At 40.0% G+C, this 22,306-nt stretch overlaps 1 protein-coding gene across 1 annotated transcript in view; it reads right to left on the bottom strand.

Annotated features, from left to right (window-relative positions):
- C3 (complement C3) overlaps window positions 1–22,306 on the bottom strand; it is a 72,308-nt gene that overhangs the window by 38,654 nt on the left and 11,348 nt on the right. The window contains exons 7-24 of the mRNA XM_087886534.1: window positions 22,046–22,136; window positions 21,120–21,222; window positions 20,638–20,758; window positions 18,025–18,140; window positions 17,485–17,631; window positions 15,815–16,024; window positions 15,497–15,691; window positions 14,327–14,488; window positions 14,101–14,230; window positions 10,887–10,961; window positions 9,185–9,385; window positions 7,783–7,894; window positions 5,870–5,955; window positions 5,622–5,761; window positions 4,519–4,731; window positions 2,797–2,854; window positions 2,382–2,468; window positions 500–703 (exon numbers count right to left, since the gene is read on the bottom strand). Coding sequence (XP_087742660.1) covers window positions 500–703; window positions 2,382–2,468; window positions 2,797–2,854; window positions 4,519–4,731; window positions 5,622–5,761; window positions 5,870–5,955; window positions 7,783–7,894; window positions 9,185–9,385; window positions 10,887–10,961; window positions 14,101–14,230; window positions 14,327–14,488; window positions 15,497–15,691; window positions 15,815–16,024; window positions 17,485–17,631; window positions 18,025–18,140; window positions 20,638–20,758; window positions 21,120–21,222; window positions 22,046–22,136 — 2,451 coding nt within the window. The remainder of the gene's footprint in view (window positions 1–499; window positions 704–2,381; window positions 2,469–2,796; window positions 2,855–4,518; window positions 4,732–5,621; window positions 5,762–5,869; window positions 5,956–7,782; window positions 7,895–9,184; window positions 9,386–10,886; window positions 10,962–14,100; window positions 14,231–14,326; window positions 14,489–15,496; window positions 15,692–15,814; window positions 16,025–17,484; window positions 17,632–18,024; window positions 18,141–20,637; window positions 20,759–21,119; window positions 21,223–22,045; window positions 22,137–22,306) is intronic.

The following is a 22,306-nucleotide window of genomic DNA, read 5'->3' as shown; positions in this document are numbered from 1 at the left end:
CTCTTCTTTCTTTGCTGTGTGTCTCATTGGAGCTGCTTTTCCTTGGCACAATTGTTTTGATTTGTGTTCTGGTCTCAGTGTAAAACCATCCCACTCTTCAGATGAGATTCTGAAAGCAAGCAACCTTAACAACAACAACAAAAGGAGTCCTGTGTGCCTGAAAAACAAGCATTTGATAGCAGAACAGTATTTCCAAACTCACCACAAGAGATGAAAATGTCTTTCCTTTTATATAATATTATGATAATTCCATGAGTCCATATTTAAACATTTCTCAGCAGTTACTATGACCGCTCCAGATTAATGAAGTAATATCCTTAGCTAAGCTAGCAGAAATCTATCTTGTGAAAGAAAAACAATAACAACAGAGTTCCACCATACATTTAAGAACATTTGGCTTCTTGACTTCTGTGGGTCTTATATTTGTTTATTTTAGGGATTAAAGAATCTCACATTCCCATCTACTGAGCAAAACATATCTGGAGACAATTTGCCTTACCAGTCATGATCTGTTTGATAGCTTCAGTCCTGCGATCCACGCCAAGATTCTCCCACTGCCCTGTTGTGTCCAGGTAGTAGGTGGCAATAACCGATGGAGTCATGGTGATCATATTTTGCTCCCCACAGCCAGAAGGAGTGATAATGAGATGATTGAGTTTACTTCCATCGATTGAGTTTTCAATCAACTGAGCCACACGGTCACCTGAATGTGAAAAAATTGCCAAGCATGTTAGAAACTGGGTAGTTTGTGATCTTTCTTTAAGCTTCAATATCTTTAGGGCAAATGATTAGTCTAATCTTGCTTCCAACTCCCCTACCCTTCATTTAGAGCATTGAACATGGAGTAATTAGGTTCCAGGACTAATTAGAAGGTTTATTAACTAACTTATTTATTTCAGTTTAAAGATTGCCAGACTCCTTAGCAATTCTGGGTGGTTTATAGTTAAAAATAAGAAACAATATATATAGAAAAGGATATAGCTGACCAAAAGATTGTCAAGGCTGTCCTAAAGAAAGACCCTCAACTCCATTTGCAGTGAAAGGCATACTTTTACTAAAGCCAACTGGTTACAGTCAGAAGTGGGTTTCACTTACCTTTGCTACTGGTTCACTTCGCTTGCACATGCACCCCATCTGCGCATGTGCAGAAGCTTCTGCGCATGCGCAGATCGTATTTGATGATGTCCAGGCGAGTGGGCGGAGCATCCCGCTGCCACCGCTACCGGTTCACCCAAACCAGGGCGAACCGGTAGCAACCCACCACTGGTTACAGTGTAGGAAAAGCCAGATCAGAGGATTCACACATAAAGCCATTTCTTTTCCCCTCTTCCAGGCGTTCCTCCTGCCCCCCCAGTAGTGTCCAGTAAAGTTTAAATTAGTTGTTTTGGTAACAGGTCTGAGGTTTGGAGCCTCTTTGATAGGCATTTGCATTCTGTTCCCATGCCTGTGTCCTTGAATCATTCAACAGGTATCTCTGGTTGGCACTTCTGGCTCCTGTCATACCCCCTCCCTGCATTCGCCTTTCCCTCCCCCCATACTTTATGGCAGGCTGCCATCAAAGTGAAGTAGGGTTGAAGCGGTGTGATGGTAGATCTAACACTAACTCATTACCAATAGAAAACCAAACTTTTACAGGGACTCCACAAGGAAAACCACCAATTTTTTAAATGACTTTTTGAATGTCATTAGAGTTAGACCTGTATGGATCTGGGGGAGAATGGCATTCCAGAGGGCAGGCACTGAGCAGAGAAGGAAATCTGCTTATGGGACTTCCTAGGTCCCATAAGATTACACTGTTTAAACATCAGGACCTGGAGCAGACCCACTTTGATTCTCCAGATAGGCAAAAGTAATAAGATTAAATGTCAGAAGTGGGTCAGATCGATTGTATCTGTGAATCCAGTAAGGAAGGCTCTGATCTATGCTCCATCTACAGTAGAACCTCTGATCACAACCATAATTCATTTCATAACTTTGGTCACAACCCGATTTGGTCGTGACCCGAACCTAACCAAAATTAATGCAAAATTAATGCAGCGGCCACATGAGGTCACTGTTGCTTGACGCTTACAAAAAAAAAATGGTGCAGAATGGGAAATAGGCCGTGGCCGTGTTTGATCACCACTCAAGTTTGTGTTCGTGACCAGATTCAAAAATTTTGTGAATTTTTTGGTCGGAACCCGATTTGGTTGTGGTCAAAAGCGTTCATCACCAGAGGTTCTACTGGTGAACAGTACAGGAACAGAGAAATATGAAAATGTTGTTCTATCAAGGAGTCCATCTACAGCACCAGTAGATTGTAGCAAAATTGGGCTAGTGATTATTTCATCTTCTATATTTAACAGATGTAGAAGCCTGGGTTTCAAATAACCAATTCTTACCTTGAACACTAATCTTGGTTTCAATTTCTGTTTCAGGCACCTTGTCATCTAATTTATTGGCTATAACTGTTTGTTCCTGGGTTCCACCTGAAAAATGAAAAAGAAAATGAGGAAAATTACAGGAAAAGAAAAATATCACATTCCACATTAGGTACCTCTTTGACATTGTTTCTAATAATAATTGTAAATGGAATTCAACACAATTATCTTAATAGGCACTTAACAGGAAGGAATATAATTGTCTGTAAGCACATAACTTTTCCAAAGTAAAATAACTTTATTTAAACTGTCATGGTAAAAAGATCCTCTCCTTTCCCTGGAAACAATAAAGCATGTGGGTGAAAGGACTTTGCCATCTGCAGGACTTAGTAAAAGGTATAATGGGAATTAATGAGTAAGAATTAGAGTTACTCACCTTTTGCAGCTGGGTCCAGTTCAATAATAGTCACAATATCTTTCCGTATCCCTTCAGGCTGTTACAGAAAAACACCAGAACAATCTCTTATGGGAGCCTCATTGCAAATAAAAATATAATGCATGACAGCAACAAGTACTTCATAAGAACACTTACAAAATACAAAGACTCTCCTGTAGCATCTCTTAGAAATGTAGTAAAATATTCAGTAATAGAATTGGTGCTCGGATGCACAATAGGAAAAGACTTAGGTCAGCCTCATATCTTCTCAATAGCCAAATCAACATGGCCCTCTATTAAGGATTAATTTCTATTTATCCACCAGTCTACCATCGGCTCTTAATGGATCCTTGCCCCTCCTGTAGCTGAATATCCTGGAAGCCCTGAGCTTCCTTATCTCAGATTAAGGGTTAGGGGACAAGAATGTCTCTGGTCACTCAAGAGGTTCTTATCTTACTTATTTTTATTGTACTGCCTTCTGTGCTTTCTTCCTCCCCAATAGCAGCTGCTGTATGTTGTGTGTGTAGCCTGCTTCTGACAGAATGATATTCCACATATCTGATGAAGTTTAGATGATAAAAGCATTGCCAGTCTTTAAAATGTTGCAATGCTGATGTGACTTTTGTTGCACAAGAGTAACACTCCTCATCCTCTAGAAACAACAATAAAGTCAGCCTGGTACTATTTTGGCTTAGCCTAACTTCGGAGACTTCCAGATAAATTAGACTTATTTTTGAAGGGAATCGTCTGCACTCACTTCCTAGTGGTTGCCAATTATTTTCACATCTGTTTGTAACCATTGTTCTCCAAATGTCTGCTCCCAAACTTCATTTTGAAAAGCACCCGGCCAGCACATTGTTCTTAATCTTGTTCTCATTAGGTGAGACCTATCCATTCAGCCCCAGCTTGAGTTGTTGTGCATAAATGAATTTGAATGGCTCCTATGGTTTTGAAATGGCTGCTTTGATATTTCTCTTTCAGAATTAAATAGTATTATTAATTTTTTTAGAATTTGTGGTGGGCAAGTATTTCATGGGCTAAGACAAAGATGCCATCCCATTCCAGTCCAAGGATAGGAGGGGAAACACATGACTACCCTGGCAAGGCAGGCCAGCCTAGGGAACTCCTAAATTAAACTGACTAGTCACCCAGCATACTTTTTTTTTTCTTTTCGGCAGTATTGCTGTTGTTGTGGACAATTTTAGCCCCATGGTCATGTCTCCCACCCATCCACCAAATCACACCATTGAAATGTAAAGGGTAATTGTTTCATGTGGCAGGGATTTTTTTTTATTGCACCTGGGGGAGGGATTGGGAGGTGGGAGAGAAAGACTGGACTAAACGAATCCTGGCTGCAACACTGAACATATTTACTTTGCATGAAAGAACTCCCCAAGCATTGAGCTCTGCCCCATTCTGCCATTTTCAAACCAACCAAATTTTGCTATGGGAAGATTCTAGGAGTTTTTAAAAGAACAACTATAAAATCAGAACAACTACACAGTCCAAGATGAATAACAAACTAGACCATTTTAGCCACCATATGCCATTTTGTGTTGTTACAAGTTACGTTTTGAGACCAAAAAGCCTTTGTGTTGCAATGGGAGAAGGTAAAGGGTGCATTCATTAATATAATTATGGTAAATAGTCTTTATCTGCAGCGATCTCTGGTTACAGCCTCTCTTTTCCAGGAGCCATAATGTAACCCCACTTGTTACTTACTACAACTTTCAGCTTCTTCCTCACACCATCTGATGCCATCTCTCCCCGGACACGTGCTGTGACCTCAATATCATGCAATCCTTGCTGTAATGGGACTATCACAAATGGTACTGCCCTGGAGGACAGGGCTTTAATCGGGAGCTGCTGTCGGTATCTTTGTCTTTCTGTGGAAGCACTGCAGAAGGCTGGGTTGTGTAACAGTTCCACTCGCACCTAGTGGAGATGAAAAAAAGCAGATGAGCCACAAGGCAGCTTTGGCCATAAGAATCATTTAAAATCCAGCTTTCCCACAGATGACACAAACACATTTCCCACTAAATCTGTTCCTGCACCAGCAAATCATTGTGATACATGAAAGGAAACACCGAAGAGGGGTACACACAGAGCACACATACACATATATCATATCATGCAATTCATCCTTCCCTTCATCATGGTAGAAAATAGGACTATGTGAATAATTCAGTATGTATGCAAATAAGGCAATCCAAATACCTGAGCCCCATAAGTGCACTTCTCAATAGAAAACACAAATGGAGCAGAGATGATGATCTAAACCAGTGTTTCTTAAAGTGTGATCTGAAGAAGGGTCCTCTAAAAACCCTCACAGGGGCTCACAATATCAGAATTATTTGCCACGCAGTAAAGGTATTTGCACACATTTAAAATAATGTTACTCTTCTCATTATTATGCTATATTTTTCATGAAAAATATTCTATTGGCTAATATGTGATGGATTTAATATTATTGTTTTTATATTATTCAGTAAATATTCTACAAATGCATCAATTTCAATTTTTAATATGGTAAAGATGGGTAAATATAGCCCATAGGAATAAAAGCTCTTTGGGGGCCCTCCATAATGTTCAAAAGTGGGAAGTGGTCCTGTCAACAAAAATTTTAAGCAACTCTGATCCAAAGAGCCTTAGCCAAATGTGCCCACCATTGCCTCCATCACTGGCACTTTTTTATTAGTCAGAAAATGATGTGGCTTAGATTTGAAAGTACATAAAGTTTGCCCATCAAAGAATTGATAGCAACACAAGTCATGCACATTTCCTAATTTCTAAACCCACACTCTTGTCACAGTCCCAAAACTTACTTCAATATCTTCATCAATGTAGTTGTACAGAATAGCTCGAATCTCCACCTGCTCATTCTTCACTACTGAATACGGTACTCGAAGATCAATGAAGAAGTCTTTCATGGCTGTTATTTCATAAGGTTCAGCCACACAGATCCCTGCAAGTAAGGCAAAGCCCCCCCCCCAAAAAAAACGTTAATTCTACTTCAATTCTTAGGTGCTTTTCACATCTCCCAACTTTAGCTCCATCGTTCAAAATTCTTTACCTTTGGTGGGTGAAATGCTCACAGCCAGTACCTCCCAAGTTGTGATGGAATCCCTCAGATAAAAAGACAGTGTCTTGCTTGAAATCCTAGTAACAAAATGGAATGTGTTATGTCAGTGGTTCTCAACCTGTGGTCCGCAGACTCCGGGGAGGGGAGGGGCATGTCATCACAGGAGGTCCACAAAGGGTTGAAGAAATGTTATGATTTACATATTGAGTTACATCTTGAGGGTCTGTAGACATGGTCTGTGGCCACAAAAGATATTTAAAGGGGGCCACAGTGAAGAAAAGGCTGAGAACCATTTTGTTGCATCATTACTATGCAGAGGTATTACAGTAAACACTTGGAGGCTCATGTCAGGTAGACAGCTACCAATTATACAGCATCCTTCCTTCCAAAAGGATCTGAGAATCAATGGGAAATACAAACAAGTTCCAAATGGAAGTTGTCATCATCTACTTCCCCCATTAAATTCTAAGTTTGCAACAGTGGGGTTTCAAAATAAAATACTCATTTTGAAAGCAATCAACAGTAATATGGGAAACAGATATGACAATGCAATTTGATTGCTGCTGGATAAATAATCACCAACTACCTAATCCTAACTTTGAAATCAACTTCAAGGTGATTCTCTGTCACATTTCCTTTATCTGCATTTCCTTCAAGGTTCTACTGACAGCTTCCAAAATTGCCCTGTAATGGGAGACGATGCACAACAAACCGATCTAGTCCAAGTGGCAAGAGCTGAAAAGCAGCTTTCTCCACAACTACCATTTCTTGGTCCTTCTACTGTGCTCCATATAGTAGAACCCAAGAGGAAAGATGCATTATTGCTGCTAATGGGGTCTTTTGGTGTGAAAAGGGAAAACAGCATATGCCAACATACATCTCTATTTCGCTGAAACTATTTTTTTCCCCAATGGACCTAGGCCCTTTGATCTTGGCTGATAACTCTGGATCAACTTGGCTAAGATTAATTTATTAAAATTCATGGCTTTTCACAGGATGATGCGGGTTTAAGCAGGGTATATCAAGCCTTAAACAATCAATTATGCAGAAAGACAATTACTCAGCCCTCCTTAAAGATGGTTTTGTTAAAGTAGCCAGTTTTTCTTTTTTAAACCAGCAAGATATTAAAACTAAATATTCTAAATAAACTAAATGTAAAAAAAATGTAAATGTTAACGATATAAAAAAGATGTGGAAACTCTAGAAAGAGTGCAGAGAAGAGCAACAAAAAAGATTAGGGGACTAGAAGCTAAAACATGAAGAACGGTTGAAGGAACTGGGCATGGCTAGTCTAGTGAAGAGAAGGACCAGGGGAGACATGATAGCAGTGTTCCAATATCTCAGGGGCTGCCACAAAGAAGAGGGAGTCAAGCTATTCTCCAAAGCACCTGAGGGTAGGACAAGAAGCAATGGGTGGAAATTAATCAAGGAGAAAAGCAAATTAGAACTAAGGAGAAATTTCCTGACAGTTAGAACAATTAATCAGTGGAACAACTTGCCTCCAGAAGTTGTGAATGCTCCAACACTGGAGGTTTTTAAGAAGACATTGGATAACTATTTAGGGTTATAGTGTGTAGGGTTTCCTGCCTAAGCAGGGGATTGGACTAGAAGACCTCCAAGGTCCTTCCAACTCTGTTATTCTCTTATTAATTGTAATTAATAATCATTTCTACTTTTTCAAAATGGAATTCTGGTCATTGGCCATAATAAAGAACAGTGATTAACAAGTAGCTTTTCTCTTCTAAAGGAGGTGAAAAATAAACCCCAGGTTTCATGCAGGACCTTTTCTGAACCTTTCCTCTTGGAAGAGACACCATCTTCCCCATCCTTGTATAAATTTTGCAATCATTAGATTTTCCTTTCAGCTGAAAAGTGGGATAATATAAACAGCAGAACTCTAATACCCTTGACTGTTAGGCTGCTCGGGCAGCACCTCCGTTAGCCACAACCAACTCTCAGGAAAATCAGATCTTGAGATGATGTTGTCATCTCCAAAGAAATCATCTTCAAAATCACCTGGAAAACAGAAAGCAAGTTGGTATAACGTACAGTTTTTTAACAATAGTTTATTAAATAAATCACAATTAACTTGATAGTTATTTTCAAAAATAGCAAAATAGTAGGTATCTCTGTATTTTGGTTAATCAAAGTATACTTTCCCCCACTTGCTATTCTACCAGAAAGTACTGAACATGCAAACTGGCACAATGGTGCAACATTTCTTTCTTGAAAACTCAAGCTATTCAGAATGAGGCATTCTGTGGGGCAACAGGGACTGTTTCCATCACATACAGTATTAGATGTAGTATCAAGGATATGATGAGAATTAATCATTGTTTCCATAGACACCTATTTCTTCCATCCTTATTTTATGTTCTCTATTAGATTAACATGTATACATAAAATGAAATTAAGAAATAATAAATTTTCAGTCAGACAGGAAAAACAAGAACTAGAAAAACAATTATCTATGAAGGCAAAGAAAATCAAGGTCATATATGTTTCTAATCCTCTTCCAATCTTGTAGCTACCTCAAAGTGTAGCTCTCTCACAATATTGACACAAAAGAGGAAAAATCCTCTTTTCTTTAAGAGTGTTCACCCACATTTTGTACATAGAAAACAGGCAGAGTTTCAGCCACACTACTATAGTTGCCATCTTGACCTTTTTTACCTCAGCCTTTTTAAAAAATCATTTTCAAACTCAATTTTTTAAATCAAGGTTTTAATTTATAGTTCACTGTTCCAACTAGAATAATATTGAAGCAGTCTACCATTAAACTACCACCAAAGATAGATCTGTACTGCCACCACTTTCACTCAACAAGCCCTCCAGTTCATTTCTCACCAACAGCTTTCTTCAACCACTGAGACCTCCCCAAAAGTTGCTGATGCTTTAGCTGAACTAAAAGGTCAGCAATGTTTTTTAAAATGTGGTGGGTTGTTTTGAGAGGAAACAGCAGATTCCTAGTCTGCTTTAATTAAAAACAGTGATGTAATGAGAGTATAGCTCCATGCGGCATAGACCTAACCTTGATGGGCACTGAGAGAGCCCAGGGACTGGGAGGCTCTCTCACGAATGAAGCCTCGTTCAACCCAATTTCTAGTGTTCCTCCTGCATTTACAGAGCTGTATTTTGCATTAAAGCTCAGCTATAAATTAGCAACAATGACATATAAATACCTAATAATAACAATATATCCCAACTGGGTTTTCAACCTTGGTAATGCTATTATATACTGCGTTTTCCAGATATTGGTGAATTAAATGTTCCTTTATTTCAATAATCCCAGAACCTGCTACTTACTTCTTGCCAGAAACAACTCACTCTCCCGTTGGTTTTCATCTCGGATCCCTTTGATGTAGTTACAGCATTCAAGGAAGGCGGCCTTACAAGCATCTCCCTCCTGGATGTATTTTGCACGCTTTTCACAACTGTACCCCATGGGGTTCTCATGCATGCCATCTTCGCAGCATTTACGCAGGTCTTGATCCTGAAACTGTGTCACTAAAATATGGAAAATTTGTGAAACATTAGACAATCCTATTTCTCATAGTCATAGGCATAAAGGGAAACAATAGACAATGAATGTCTACATAAATTAATCAAATTAGTTAGTTTTTTATCTTGTCCCAGACAGTTGGAAGGAACAACTGAGCATCCTTTGACTTTTCACTACTGTAGTTATTAGTGCGCAAGTAATAAGCTTTATGGCTTATTACTGCATCTGCAGTTTTGCCAGAACATTCAAACTTATCTTCTGTTTTTGAAAATCAGTCAAATGTTGCAATGTATCTCAAACTCTTAAATGGAGCATTATAGGTGCTACCAGGACTGAGTAAGCAATCACCAGCTCCTGGAAAAAACATGGGCTTTAAATCACCTAGAGGCCCTTTTCTTTAGTTATCCCTCTTCTTTCAACCAAGCCGTCCTGCAACCTTGCATACAGAGGAGTCCAAATAACAATTCCAGAATATGCGCCTTGTTTAGGTCCCTTGGGCAGGGGAAGGGATTGTTTAGGTCCCTTGGGCAGGGGAAGGGACTGCTTGAGGAAGATGGTGGCCCCAGTTCATTTCTAGCTGAGAGGCATGGCCAGCTTCTCATGCTGCTGGTTGTTCTGCACTGACCCTGGGCAACATCTTCCAGGGTCAGAGTTCCCCTTGGTCTTTGGATGGCATGCAGGGGGGGGGGCACGCTCCTAAAAACTACTGGGTAAACCGAGAAGAAACCCAATTCATTTCACTTAGTTTGAATTTCAATGTAATTAAAATTAAAAACAGTTAATACAATTATTCTTCAACAAAATTCTCCTCCTCTCATAACAGGTAAAAGTAATAATAGGAGAGTAGGCAGAACAGGCAAAAGTAATAATAATAATTTACCCCCAAAGCTTCTGTGGACGGAATGCTCTCTGAAGGCTTCCAGTTCAACACCTGCCTGCAGAACATTTCTTTGGCCACTAAATTCTGGCCCCTTTCATAGGAGCTTTACTGATCTCTCTAGGTATAGCCATTTTATTTTACTAGGGGCAGAGCTTTGATTGTTCAGTTGGAACTGCCCTGTTGATATGCAGGCATCCCCACAGATGCTCCTGGTTTGGGGGCTGCTTGTAGTTCACTGGCCATTGCTTACTTCCTCCTCACCAAGAACAATTCTTGATCAGTGATGTGCTCCAAGAACACTCAAAAACAATGCTTAAAAATTTTGTCTATCAAATGTAATCGCTTTAGCTGGAACCAGTTACTGTAGATTCTACATTGAACTATTGGGCCATTTAAGTACTCCCCCCATTGCACTCAGAATTCAAGCACTCAAAGTTATTGATAAGTTAAGAATGATTCTATTTAATAGAGATCATTAATTTTCTACCCTTTTGCTTGAGAAAGAAAGGAAAGAGGGATAATCTTCTATTCCTTTGTCCATTTCCTGACTGATTCAATAAATGCAAATGGACTGCAGTTTTATTCTTTTACCTCAGAGTAAACAGACTTCATTATTTTTCATATACCTTTGCTTGCCTTGCTGTCAAGCAGCAAAACAGAGCTGCGACGCCTCCGATTTGCAGGCTGAGGACACTTTGCATCTGAACGAGAAGAGGTAGGAACAATTATTCTTTAAAGTAAGAAAATAATACTCAGCACTAATTCCTGTGAAGATTAATTTTACAATCGTAAAGAAGGAAGGAAGCTTAGTAAGTTAGGACTCTCTTACAATCATTGGAATAAAGTAGAAATCCTGCATTATAATTCCCTCCTCTAGAGCCACCCTTAGAAACAGTGATCTGGAATTTGCCCTACAATTTGAGTAATCATTTGGTAGAAGATGTTGGAATCATTGCATGCAGTTCAAGAACTCAGTGGCCAATATTCTGTGCTTCAAACACTGAAACATATTTTTCAGGTGTGAGGAAAACAAATCCTTAGAGGAGTGGGACATTTTAGCAAAAGGGAAACGTAAAAGGAATGTGTGCTAATTGGCACATGAAAAAGGCAACCTTGAAGTGCCTGGTTCTCTGTAAGTCTGACCAGTGGTGGGTTGCTCCCAATTCGCACCGGTTCACAAGAATTGGTAGTAAAAAAATTTAATAGTTCGGAGAACTGGTAATAAGATTGGCTGGCCATGCCCCCGAACCAGTTCCCAGCCCGGTCGCCAGTCGCTTACCCAGCCCACCGTTATTGGCCCCATGCAGCCCCGGAACTCCCTTTGCCAGCCAGGAGCACTGCCGCCAGTCACTCCCATGCACCCGGCTGCCTGCCTGCCTCGTCACCACCACGTGTTCTGTCCCCGTCTCACACACGCACACCAGCAGTCGACCAAGAGTTAAAATAAACCAGCAGACAAGAATTTCCTTTGATAACAGAATTGGCAGCAACCCAGTGGCTGCTTGCCAAAAGTTTTTACTTACAAAGGGAGGTTTATCTCCTCCGACCGAAACATCAAAGTAAGTCCACAAAAGCCAAAGAATGGTCAAGTCCAGTCCAAAAATCAATCCAAACAGAGCATATAACAAAGCTCCAGAAATGCAGAATGACTTGCTAGCTTTCAGTTTTGTCCATCATAAAGCCTGAATGGCCACCACACCCCCTTTTATCCCCTGTGGGGTGTGATCCAGTGACTTAGCTTAATCTCTGGCACGCCTCCTTCTCTGCTGCGTGCGCTTGTCTTTCCTACACTGACGGGGATCCAGCCAAGACTTATCTCCATCGCTGTCTAACTGTGGCTGCTCGGAAGTGCCTGGCTCCTGGCCTATCTCTTGGCCTTCGGAAGACACCTGAGGCATTGCCAGAGAGGAGGGTCCTGGAGAGGGAGGCCTTGTCAACTCCTCTCCTTCACTTTCAGAGTCTTCTCTCTCCAATAAGATGGGCTCGAGGGTCAGAGTCACAACACCATGAGGAAAGGCCCTGAAGTTCCGCTGCCTGGGATCGAGGTGGGCTGCCGCAGGGAGAAGCCAGGTATGGCTGGCTGGACAGTGCCCGGAGCTGAGCTCGAGGATGGCAGGAGGAGGAACGTTGCCTCTTAGCTGGCTCGACCAAAGGATAAACCATCCGCCCCAGACACATGGGAGCAGAGCAGAAGGCGAAACTTGCCCCAGAGGCTGCCATCCCCGCAATGCACCCACAGCACCAAACACGACTCGCCTGGGCGCATGGGGCCCAGCATCCCCATGACCTTCCTAGGGCCCTGGGTCTACCTGTGAGGGCTGTTTTGCGGAACCCGCAAAGACGGCGAGTTTTCCACGGGGGCTTCCCGGTCTCTGACCGGATCAGAGAGCCAGCAGAGGGTGTGAGATGCAGCTGCACTTCCTCCGCGAGGACGGGCCAAGTTTGAAAAAGTTCCCCGCCGGCGCCAGACAGGCTCCGGTGGCTGCAGCGACGGAGATGGCGTCCGGGCAGATCCAACAGGTAAGAACGCAGGAGGTGCCGCGCAGGTGCACCTTTGCAAAGCGGCCTCATGGACGGGGCCTCCTTTCCCCACCCAGGGCTGCTGTGCCTACACTGCCAGGGAACTGGCGGAGGGAGCGGGGAGGGTGGGCACAGGGGGGGTCCTATCCAAGTGAGCTTTTGCAAAACCAGGCGCAAGTTGGGAATTCTGACGCTCCACGCGCGTTTTGTGTGGCTCGTGGGGAGAGGGGGGTGGGCTGGAATCCAAGCCTGTGAATTGGCTTGTTTGGGGTGGGGGGCCAGGATCTCCGATGACTGGGACTTCCAGGGGATGCCCCTGGCTTTACAGCGGAAGGGTCTTTAAACCTGCCTTATCTGCATTCCTTTTCTTTGCAAAGATTCCCCCCCCAAAAAAAAGGACGGGTTGCTCAAACCTCCAAGGAGGTTGTAGGGAAAAAAAATCCCTTTAAAAGCTTCTGGCGATCTCAGCAGATTTGCCTGATTGTTAGAAGCTTCTAAAAGCATGTTTTCCTGCAACCTCCTCAGCCGAGGTGGTTGTAGGAAAAATAATCCCTTTAAATGCTTCTGGCGATCTCAGCAGATTTGCCTGATTGTCAGAAGCTTCTAAAAGCATGTTTTCCTGCAACCTCTTAAGGTTGTAGAAAAAATGCTTTTAAAAGTAAAAGTTAAAAAAAAAAAAAAGTTGGCCATACCCACCGTCACATTACCCCCAAGCCACGCCCACAAAATAAGCCACGTCCACAGAACCGGTAGTAAAAAATTTTAGAACCCACCCCTGAGTCTGACCAAGATTTCTATGGCAACCGAACTGATATGTTTCTTTTATTAATACAATAATTCCTTCTTGAACATAGTAAGTGGAGAAGTAACATGAGGTTTGTTAATTATGAATGTTTATGCTTATATATGTATTACTTAGGTATATATATGACTCTATCATTTTTTTCCTCCTTTCTGAAATGTATAAATATGAGTGAACCTTTTTGTCTGCTCGAATTTCTTCTACTATTTTCTGGAGGCAGTTCCTCCAGTACACGCTGATAACTATATGCTTTTTCTTTCTTTCTTTCTTTCTTTCTTTCTTTCTTTCTTTCTTTCTTTCTTTCTTTCTTTCTTTCTTTCTTTCTTTCTTTCCTAAACTGCCCATCTCAACCAAGTGACTCTTGGTTGCAGTCACTTGACTATTTGCTTTGGGCCTTGTGAATTGATTCCCATATGATGCCAGTAGTATTTGATGGAGCAAATGCTCTTCTCTTGGCTTCTAAATGGATTGGAAAACCTCTGCCATCTACCAGACATTAGCATCCATCCCCAAAATACCTGATCTTTGTTTGGTGTTGAGCTTGGTGCTGGTTGTCAGAGTCAATCCAGCATCTTCAAAGACACCCAGATTGTTCTGTCCACTGCCAGCTGTACAGCCAAAGTCACTCTTTTCTATTGTGTCCCATATCTAGTGCAGATCACAGGAAAAAAATGTTCCTCTTCAGTCCCGTAAGTCGGAAACCCCTTGAAAGCTGAGTGTAGCTTAAGAAATGTCTGGCCTTACCTTAGCTTGGCTAATCTTATATTTATCATTGAGGACATATACTGCTTTGTCCACAGCCACAAGACCGACCCGAGCACCTGGATCTCCTTCCAATTTGATTTTCATTGCAGCTCCTGGCTTTTGAATTTTATCGTCTCTGGAAGATGCTCCTTTCACAACCAACTGTTTATACAAAGCAAAGAACAGTTCAAATATCTAACAGACAGCAAAATTGCCAGTTCAAGGGAAAATAGTTGGCTTTTTCTAGCTGAACAGAAATAAATGTTTGGTGGAGACCGGAAGCGTTGCAGCGAGACCGGCTGGAAAAATAGTGGGCTCAGACAAGCTCCATGAAAATTCAGCTGGACAAACTGCTATCGGGTGGTTTTTCGGACCATAACTGTCCTGTAATGATGGTGAAGAAGAAGAGGCATCTCAGAAGACCAAGAGGAACAGGCAAGTTCCTTGAAAGGTCAGAGGCAGCTCTTCAGACCAGCAGCAGGGGTGGCGGCCATTATAAAATGACCACTCTGAAGCTGGGGCAACTGGACTAAGTTGCTGTGCAGGAGAGGTGTTTGAATGGAATGCTGGTACCGGGTGAGTGATTAGCCAACTCACAGGTAAAAGAAAATTTCGAATTCGATTAAAAGATGTCCCAGAGCTGAAATGAGCGGCTAATTGGCATTTGGGAAATTCTATGGAGGGAGAAGAACAAAGAGGAGGCTGAAATACTAAAACCCAAGAAAGTTTTTGTGTCAATAATTGGATTTGGAGAAACTAAAAATAATAAAAGAAAAGAACCCAAGGAAAAGTATTTTCTATGTGGATTTAAAGTATTTTTGACAGCTTTGACACTTAGTTGGCTTGAGAATATTGTGGATTTGAGAGAAACAACTGCTGGCTGAAAGAGAGTACAGCAATATTTGTTGAAAGAAAGAAAAGGAAGTACAGTTGTAACCTTGACTACTAAAAGATGATTTGGAAACTGTGAGAACTTTTAAGGAGTATCTGTCTTTCTACATTGCTTGCTTTCGATTTTTAATGGCTGTGGAAGATAACAAAGCTTTAATTTGGAGTGGACTGGATAAATATTTGAATTAGACATTAGAATTTGATTTATGCACTTCTAATGCAGCTATAATAAGGTGTTTCCCATGACTGCTAAGAAAGCTACTGGGAAGGCTGACTTACCGTTCCCATGCAGGTATCTTTCACATCCACCCAGACAGAATCAGCCACAATTTCATTGTTTCCCACTAGGTAGTAAGCCACAAACCGGAAGGAAGGGATGAGATCTGGAGTGATACGCAGATTCATGGTCACCAGATTCTGCCCAGCTCCCTTGGGTTGCCTGCCAACCTTGAAAATCTTCCCCTTAGTCAATATCTGAGGGTGAACAAATACTGATTAATGGAAAGGTTAGAAATGATAGATTAAGCCAGTGGCTTCAAGGCTACAATATGAATTGAAATGCAGCCCTTGGATTTCCTCCAGGTCTATAATACTTACGAGGTATGTGAAATATTGGATCTGGTTCAATGAATTTGCATTGCCTCTCACATTGAAATTGACAGGTAAATTATCTCCGGGCTTAATCTCTGCAGATGTAATGGCTACATGAAGATAGTTTCCAGATCCTCCCTGGGTTTGGTAGGCTGTGGCTGTCATGGACTTTGTTGCCTGGCGTTCTCTTGGGAGGTCTCTATGGTTGGTTCTAACCTACACAGGGTACATACGAAGCAGTAACCTAATTAGGAAGCAACTATGACTCCTTTTAAGGCTGGCACTTAGTGATGTCCACATGAAGACTGCTGAAAGAATTCAGTAATGGTTAGAAAAGAACTGGCTGGCACCCTGTTTTCATAAAAAAAAAATCTGAGATTCTGTTATTTGATCTGCATCTTTAAGATAAAAAAGAGCTCTGTGTTACTATGAGTGTAGCAAATTCTATATTGTAATTGGGATTTGGGGAGTGTGGAGTGGGCATAGCTATTGACTAAAACAATTGCAAAGTCTGAGGGTCAGATGGGATGATGAACTGGCTACAAAAAGCAAATGGGATATTTAATGCCAAACCAAATCAGGGACTTGCAAGAATCACTGTTCCTCTGAAAGAGTATCGCTACTTCATAATACTGAGAAATACTGAGAAAAGAGAAGAAATCACTTTATTTTCAGTGGCATTTATCCACGGGGTATGTTTTCTATTTGTTTTCCCTTAAAAAACAAACCTTACCAGGGCCTAAGGAGCAGCCCGAGGCCATTTATTTGCCCACCTTCCTTTCTTTTTATAGATATCACCAGACCACACAATATACCATGATCAGCTGACTTTTACAAGTGATCCTTGTAAAAAAAAAAAAAAGATGAAGAAAGATTGTCATTATATTACACTCAACTCAACAGCAATAGACCCAAATATACAGATATCAACCTATATACAATGATCTCCCTTACATTAACAGGCATACATAATGTATTCCTCTCCATTCCTAGCTAAGATGACTCTCCAGTGACACAATGTGCATAGGGGCTTCACAGCGTATTTTTCTTGCTTTGCCTTTCATAGCTGTGTGGACTATCCTGCAAAAGTGCATAAAAACAGAGTTTTCATCACAACAAACAGTTGGACATTGCATTACTTGTTCCCTCTTGAGCAACAGCAGAGCTGCTGCTGGCATCCATTGTGCAGAATTCCACAATGCATAGGCCTGCTAGGTCTCTCTCTTCTCTCAGAGTCTGACTGTGTATGGGCAAAGCGGGTGAGCTTATGTTACTGACATAACATATCTCCTTCGCTTTCTTTGTATCTGGCAATTGACAATCCTCTCTTCAGGTCATTTCATTGCGTGGTGCACAATTTGCACACCAGACTGTGATGGCCCTATGTTTCAACATAGATGTCAGGTCCAAAACCAATAATAACACTTTTCCCAAGCTGAGTTCTTTATTGCTTTCAAACCTATAGACAAAATCTTGTCAGACTGAGGAGTCCACTATCTGTATCTACAATATACTCTGAGAAGTATTAGGTGAGGCTGTCTTCATCCTATTTCTCTCACACAAAGCATCCGGACTGAGTTGCCACTTACTCCTCTGCAGTGCCCCTCTCCCTCCACATGACATTCCCTCTCATCAGCACACTGAATGGGACTTAACAGAATGTCAGAGTGACTTACAGTGATCGGTAGGCTTTGAATGTTCAGTGGTGTGTTCAAGATGAGCTTAGCAGTCCCATCACTCAAAGTGGTTCCCTCAGAATGAATGGCCTCTGATACCACTGGTACATTGGCAGCTGGTGAGTCATCGGGGTTGGTAACAGACACCTAAAACAATCCAGAAGAGGTGATTCAGCATGGACCATAGCAGCTTCCTCTGAATCTAAATCAATTTATTTAACTATTATTTATTAAAAAGATTTATATGGCTGCCCAACTCACTCAAACCGACTCCAGGCAGCTCAGAAATCGATTTACTAAAGTTTTTTTTGTAATTTATACTGTATGTTCTATGCAGATACATTACAGGAAAACATCCAATATACAAATACCAATCAATCGATCAATCTACAGTGGCAGAGCCAACCCCGAGGTAAACTGAAGCCTCCACATGCATCTTGAACCACCAAATCTGGACAGCTCTTCAGAAGCCCAGTAAGGTGGAGGAGGATATTGTTAAGATGGTTCTTTGACAAAATAGAAGACTTTGGTTTCTATTACCGTCAGTTCATATGGCATTCCTGGCTTGAAATATTTGGGGGTTTTTCTGAAGGAGATCTGATAGGGAGATGTCACAATATGAATGCCGCTTTGCTCAGTCACTACCATATCACTGCCTGCAAAACAAAAAGAAGGAATGCAACTTAAAATAGGAAATCAAACTGAGAAATGCAAGAAAAAAATCATGCAAAGATTTTGAAGCACTATTAGTTTCAAACCTAATAAACCCAGGACTTCCACAGTTTGCAAATTGTCTCTCAACTTCTTCTATCTGTCAGGTCTGGAAGCCATTGTAAGGATCGCCTCTCCTTCTAATTTAAGAAAGTGAGAACTCTTGAAATGTGGTTGTTCAAAAGGATTTCTTTTATTAAGCAGAAGTGACAGCCATCCAGTTAAAGCAAGATCTGAATACCCTTAGGCAAGGCAGTAGGATTAAAGTGGTAGAGACCTCTCCCTTTAAGTCAGAATGCAGATTTTAGCCAATACACAAGTGTGAAGATGTTTTCTTTACTAGTTTCTCTGAGAACCTGAACAAACATGCATTCCCACCATTATCCTTTAAAGTGAAACAACCCATATGGCTATCATAAAAATTCCTGCAGGTAAAGGGGATCTCAGGGCTCTTTGGCGCCAGGATATAGGTTGTAAAATATCTGTTGACACAGGCAATGCTAATAAATCGAATCCAAGTGTCCCCCCTCCTCCGATTGAATGGCAGTATCACTTTTAGGGATCTGACAGCCATCTTTTGCACTGGGCCTTCAGGCCTGCCACATATTCTACTGTGGGAAAATGGGAGGGGGGATTATATGGAGTATGGGAGATATATAGTCAAAATAACATTCCTTTCTCAAAAAGTCAAGGACGTCTGCCTGGCACCTGGAGTTGGGTGACTGGGAGGCATCTCCAGTTGGAACGGTGCCTGATTGAGCCATGTGATGGACATATGGGTGCTGAGCAGGAACTAGAACTTTTACTTGGGTGGGGGAAACCTGGAAACTTTCAGATTCAGGTTTTCCCAGATGTGCCAATATGACATCTCTAATAAAATGGAACTTTGAGGAATCTCGAGCCTCGGAGTCTTCTTTTGTTGGGGGTGTTACTTGGAACCCTGACACTAACTTCGTATTTCTTTTTCTAGAAAACAATGTTTCAACATATTATGTGCTGATTGTAAGTTTTATTATCCTGTCATGTAAATGGTCTTAAGAAGTTAGAGAAAATAATGTGGCAAATGATCATTTATAAATAGAAAATTGGCATATTAAAACTTCAGAAGGTGTGGAGTGGGGATTTATTAATATATTGTTTTATTTTGTGGTTTTGAGACTAGACATATTGTTTCCCTTAAAATAGCAATAGCACTTAGATTTATATGCTTCAAAAACAAAGTCTGAATGTAATTCCACACAAGACTATAGTTTCAAAACTGCTTGAAGAAAATTGACAAAAAAAATGAAATTCGAAATTGATATTTGACAAAAGTGATATGAAATATTAGCACTGTAACTTTTCTCCAATTATGTCCCTGATAGAAGTTCAATATTTTCCAGAGATTTTAAAGCACTTCAAAGAGATGAACAAATGCAAATTTATATAAGGTTGATTTATAAATGGAGAAACAATTTCTGATATAGAGAAAAGGCAGAGATCTAATGCTTCAGGACTAAATATGTACAGGTTCTATCATTTATTAAAGATGAAAAAATAAAGAAAATAGCTTTATACCCCAACTGACTCCGAAACAATAGTTTCTGAGCTAAAGGAAAATACCAAAGAATCATGTCAAAACTTTATATGATATTATTCAAGAGATCCAGAATGCAGTAAAATGTCAAAAGCTTGGAAACAATACTGAGAATATGAAATGGAAAGCTTTATGGAAAGCTTCACCTTACTGTGGAAGAATATGAAATGGAAAGCTTTATTTTACTGTGGAAGGATTATAAAAAAATATTCATATTGTATTCCAATTTTTAGTAAATATTTGAGTACAATATCTAATAAAGATAAAAATTGACATATCTAGTAGCATTGCCCAAAATCCAAAATTTTGATCAATTTTTACAGAAATGAATAAGTTCTATTATACCATCTGCCATAGCAATTAAGTGTTTTATTGGTGTTTCAAGAAGACCATGAAAAAATTAGAAACAAAGACAAGATCAAATTGATACTGGTGTCAGGAAGCACATAGGAAGAGAAGGACATTAATATTCCAAATTTAGGCCTAATATTCCAAATGATTAGAAACATTTTTAATTGAAAAAAACTAATAGATACAATTCATACAGGGCAACATTTTAGACATCCCTTTTAATCTAATTTGGAAAATTTTGACTCACTTTTCTAAACATTTAGAGTCAATTAAGAGACATTTATCCACAATAATATTGTGGATTTTGTGGGAAAAAGGTGAATAATCATTGAGAAAGGGGAGGATTCAAAAGCCAATTCACAAATCAATGATGTATTCTGGTGATGGTTTGTTTTCTTTTATTTATTTATTTTCAGACCCTGGTATTTAAAATTGTAGTCTGTTAATTTTTAAAAGTGTAATATGTTTGTATTCAAAGAAACAATTTACCCTTCTCTTCTCCCACCCCTGCTCACCTGATTCTGTTATCACTGTTACAGATGCATACAGAGTATGCCCAACAAGATCAGTGAGATTTTGAAATCGGGAACGTAGTTTATGTCTTTCTAATGTTGCATCCCCATCTCCATCAATAATCTGAAAATAAATGAAAAATAAGTAAAAATAAGGAAGGAAATCAAGTGGCCTTCCACAATTTAGAACAAGGAAGATGACCTTGATGGAGATATGCAAGTTCTGTGGCCAAAGCAGCAAGGGGAAAAATATGTTTTAAGTCCAGAACATCCAAATAACATTCAGACTCGGGCACACACTCCATTATTCACTGAATTATTAGAAAATGAGGGAATTATAGCACAACCAGGCTTGCAAAATTCTGTTATTATAGACAACCTCAATTATGATAGCTTAGCCTTCTAGTGGAATTGTTCTACCTAGTAGATCTGACAAACAACCCACAAGCACACTCCTATATGCAAACACTCCTGTTACATTTTACCGGAATTCTCGTGAGTGACTCTGGAATATTCTTTTTTACACCATCTATTTTCACTCCAAAGAGGACAAAGGCCACACCTTCCACTTTCTTTCCATACAAGTACCTGTAATGACACAATGAAAGTAAAGGCCCAATTATACAACTTTGCTTTTCCTACTGATCTTCTTTGACACAAGAGGGGTACATCAGTGAGGGCGTTGATTTATTTCTCAAAGCTCTTTATTTTCTCAGTTCTACTCATTCAGGCATCTTTCTCCAAGCCTTTGTCACTTCTGATACTACAGCTGGGCAGGGGAAAACAGAATTTGAGGGTGGCAGGAATGATAAGTTCAGTTCCTTCATCCTTCTGCCCATTTTATTTTCTGATTTCTAAATATATACTTCACCTTTCTCTTCATTCCAACACTCAAGGTTGCATGCAAAAATGAAAAGAATGGAGTAGAAAACATACCACAATTAAAGCCTTAATACAAGTGAAATCAATAATTAAAATAACTAAGAATTTGCTGAAAGGAATATATTTGTAATTTCCTAAATAATGGGGAAATGGGATTAGGATATTTTTTTATTATAATAATTTCCCTGAAAAATGAATTTGATTACTCTCCCTCTGATCATTTCTATGACTGGGCTACCACCCTACCCTTGACACTAAAAAGATGCAGTATTAAAGCTATAAGTGATAAGTGAATTTGGTATCGTAAGCAGTCAGACTAATAAAGATAAATAAAGTCTAAAGACTATTTTCTAATATTATAAATATTGTATTTGTGAAATAAATGTCAAGTAAATATGTTCAGATCAGGACTAGTCACAAAATCATATTTTTCTGAATATTATGACCCAAAGAAAAACCACTTTCATGCAGATGTTACCCAGTGTCAAAATAAATTTCTTTATCTACTCATATTTGTAAATAAGCATACCTTGCAGTGATAGACACTTGGAAATTTGTATTGCCGTCAATGTAAAGAAACTTCTCTGATGGTTGCAGACGGACTTCAAAGCTTGGCAACACTACAGAAAATGAAACAGGTGAAAGAGTAGACGTCTGACAGGAAGATTTATTTACTTAATTTTATTTAATATATTTTCTTATTTGTTTATTTATATCACACCTTTATTATTTTTACAAATAACTCAAGGCAGTGAACATATCTGACATATCTTTCTCCTCCTATTTTCCC

This window comes from Pantherophis guttatus, chromosome 2, assembly GCF_059756535.1.
Source record: "Pantherophis guttatus breed Tessera chromosome 2, ASM5975653v1, whole genome shotgun sequence".
Taxonomy (NCBI): domain Eukaryota; kingdom Metazoa; phylum Chordata; class Lepidosauria; order Squamata; family Colubridae; genus Pantherophis; species Pantherophis guttatus.
Note: the sequence above shows the minus strand (reverse complement) of the source record. Positions and strands in the feature narration are given on the sequence as shown.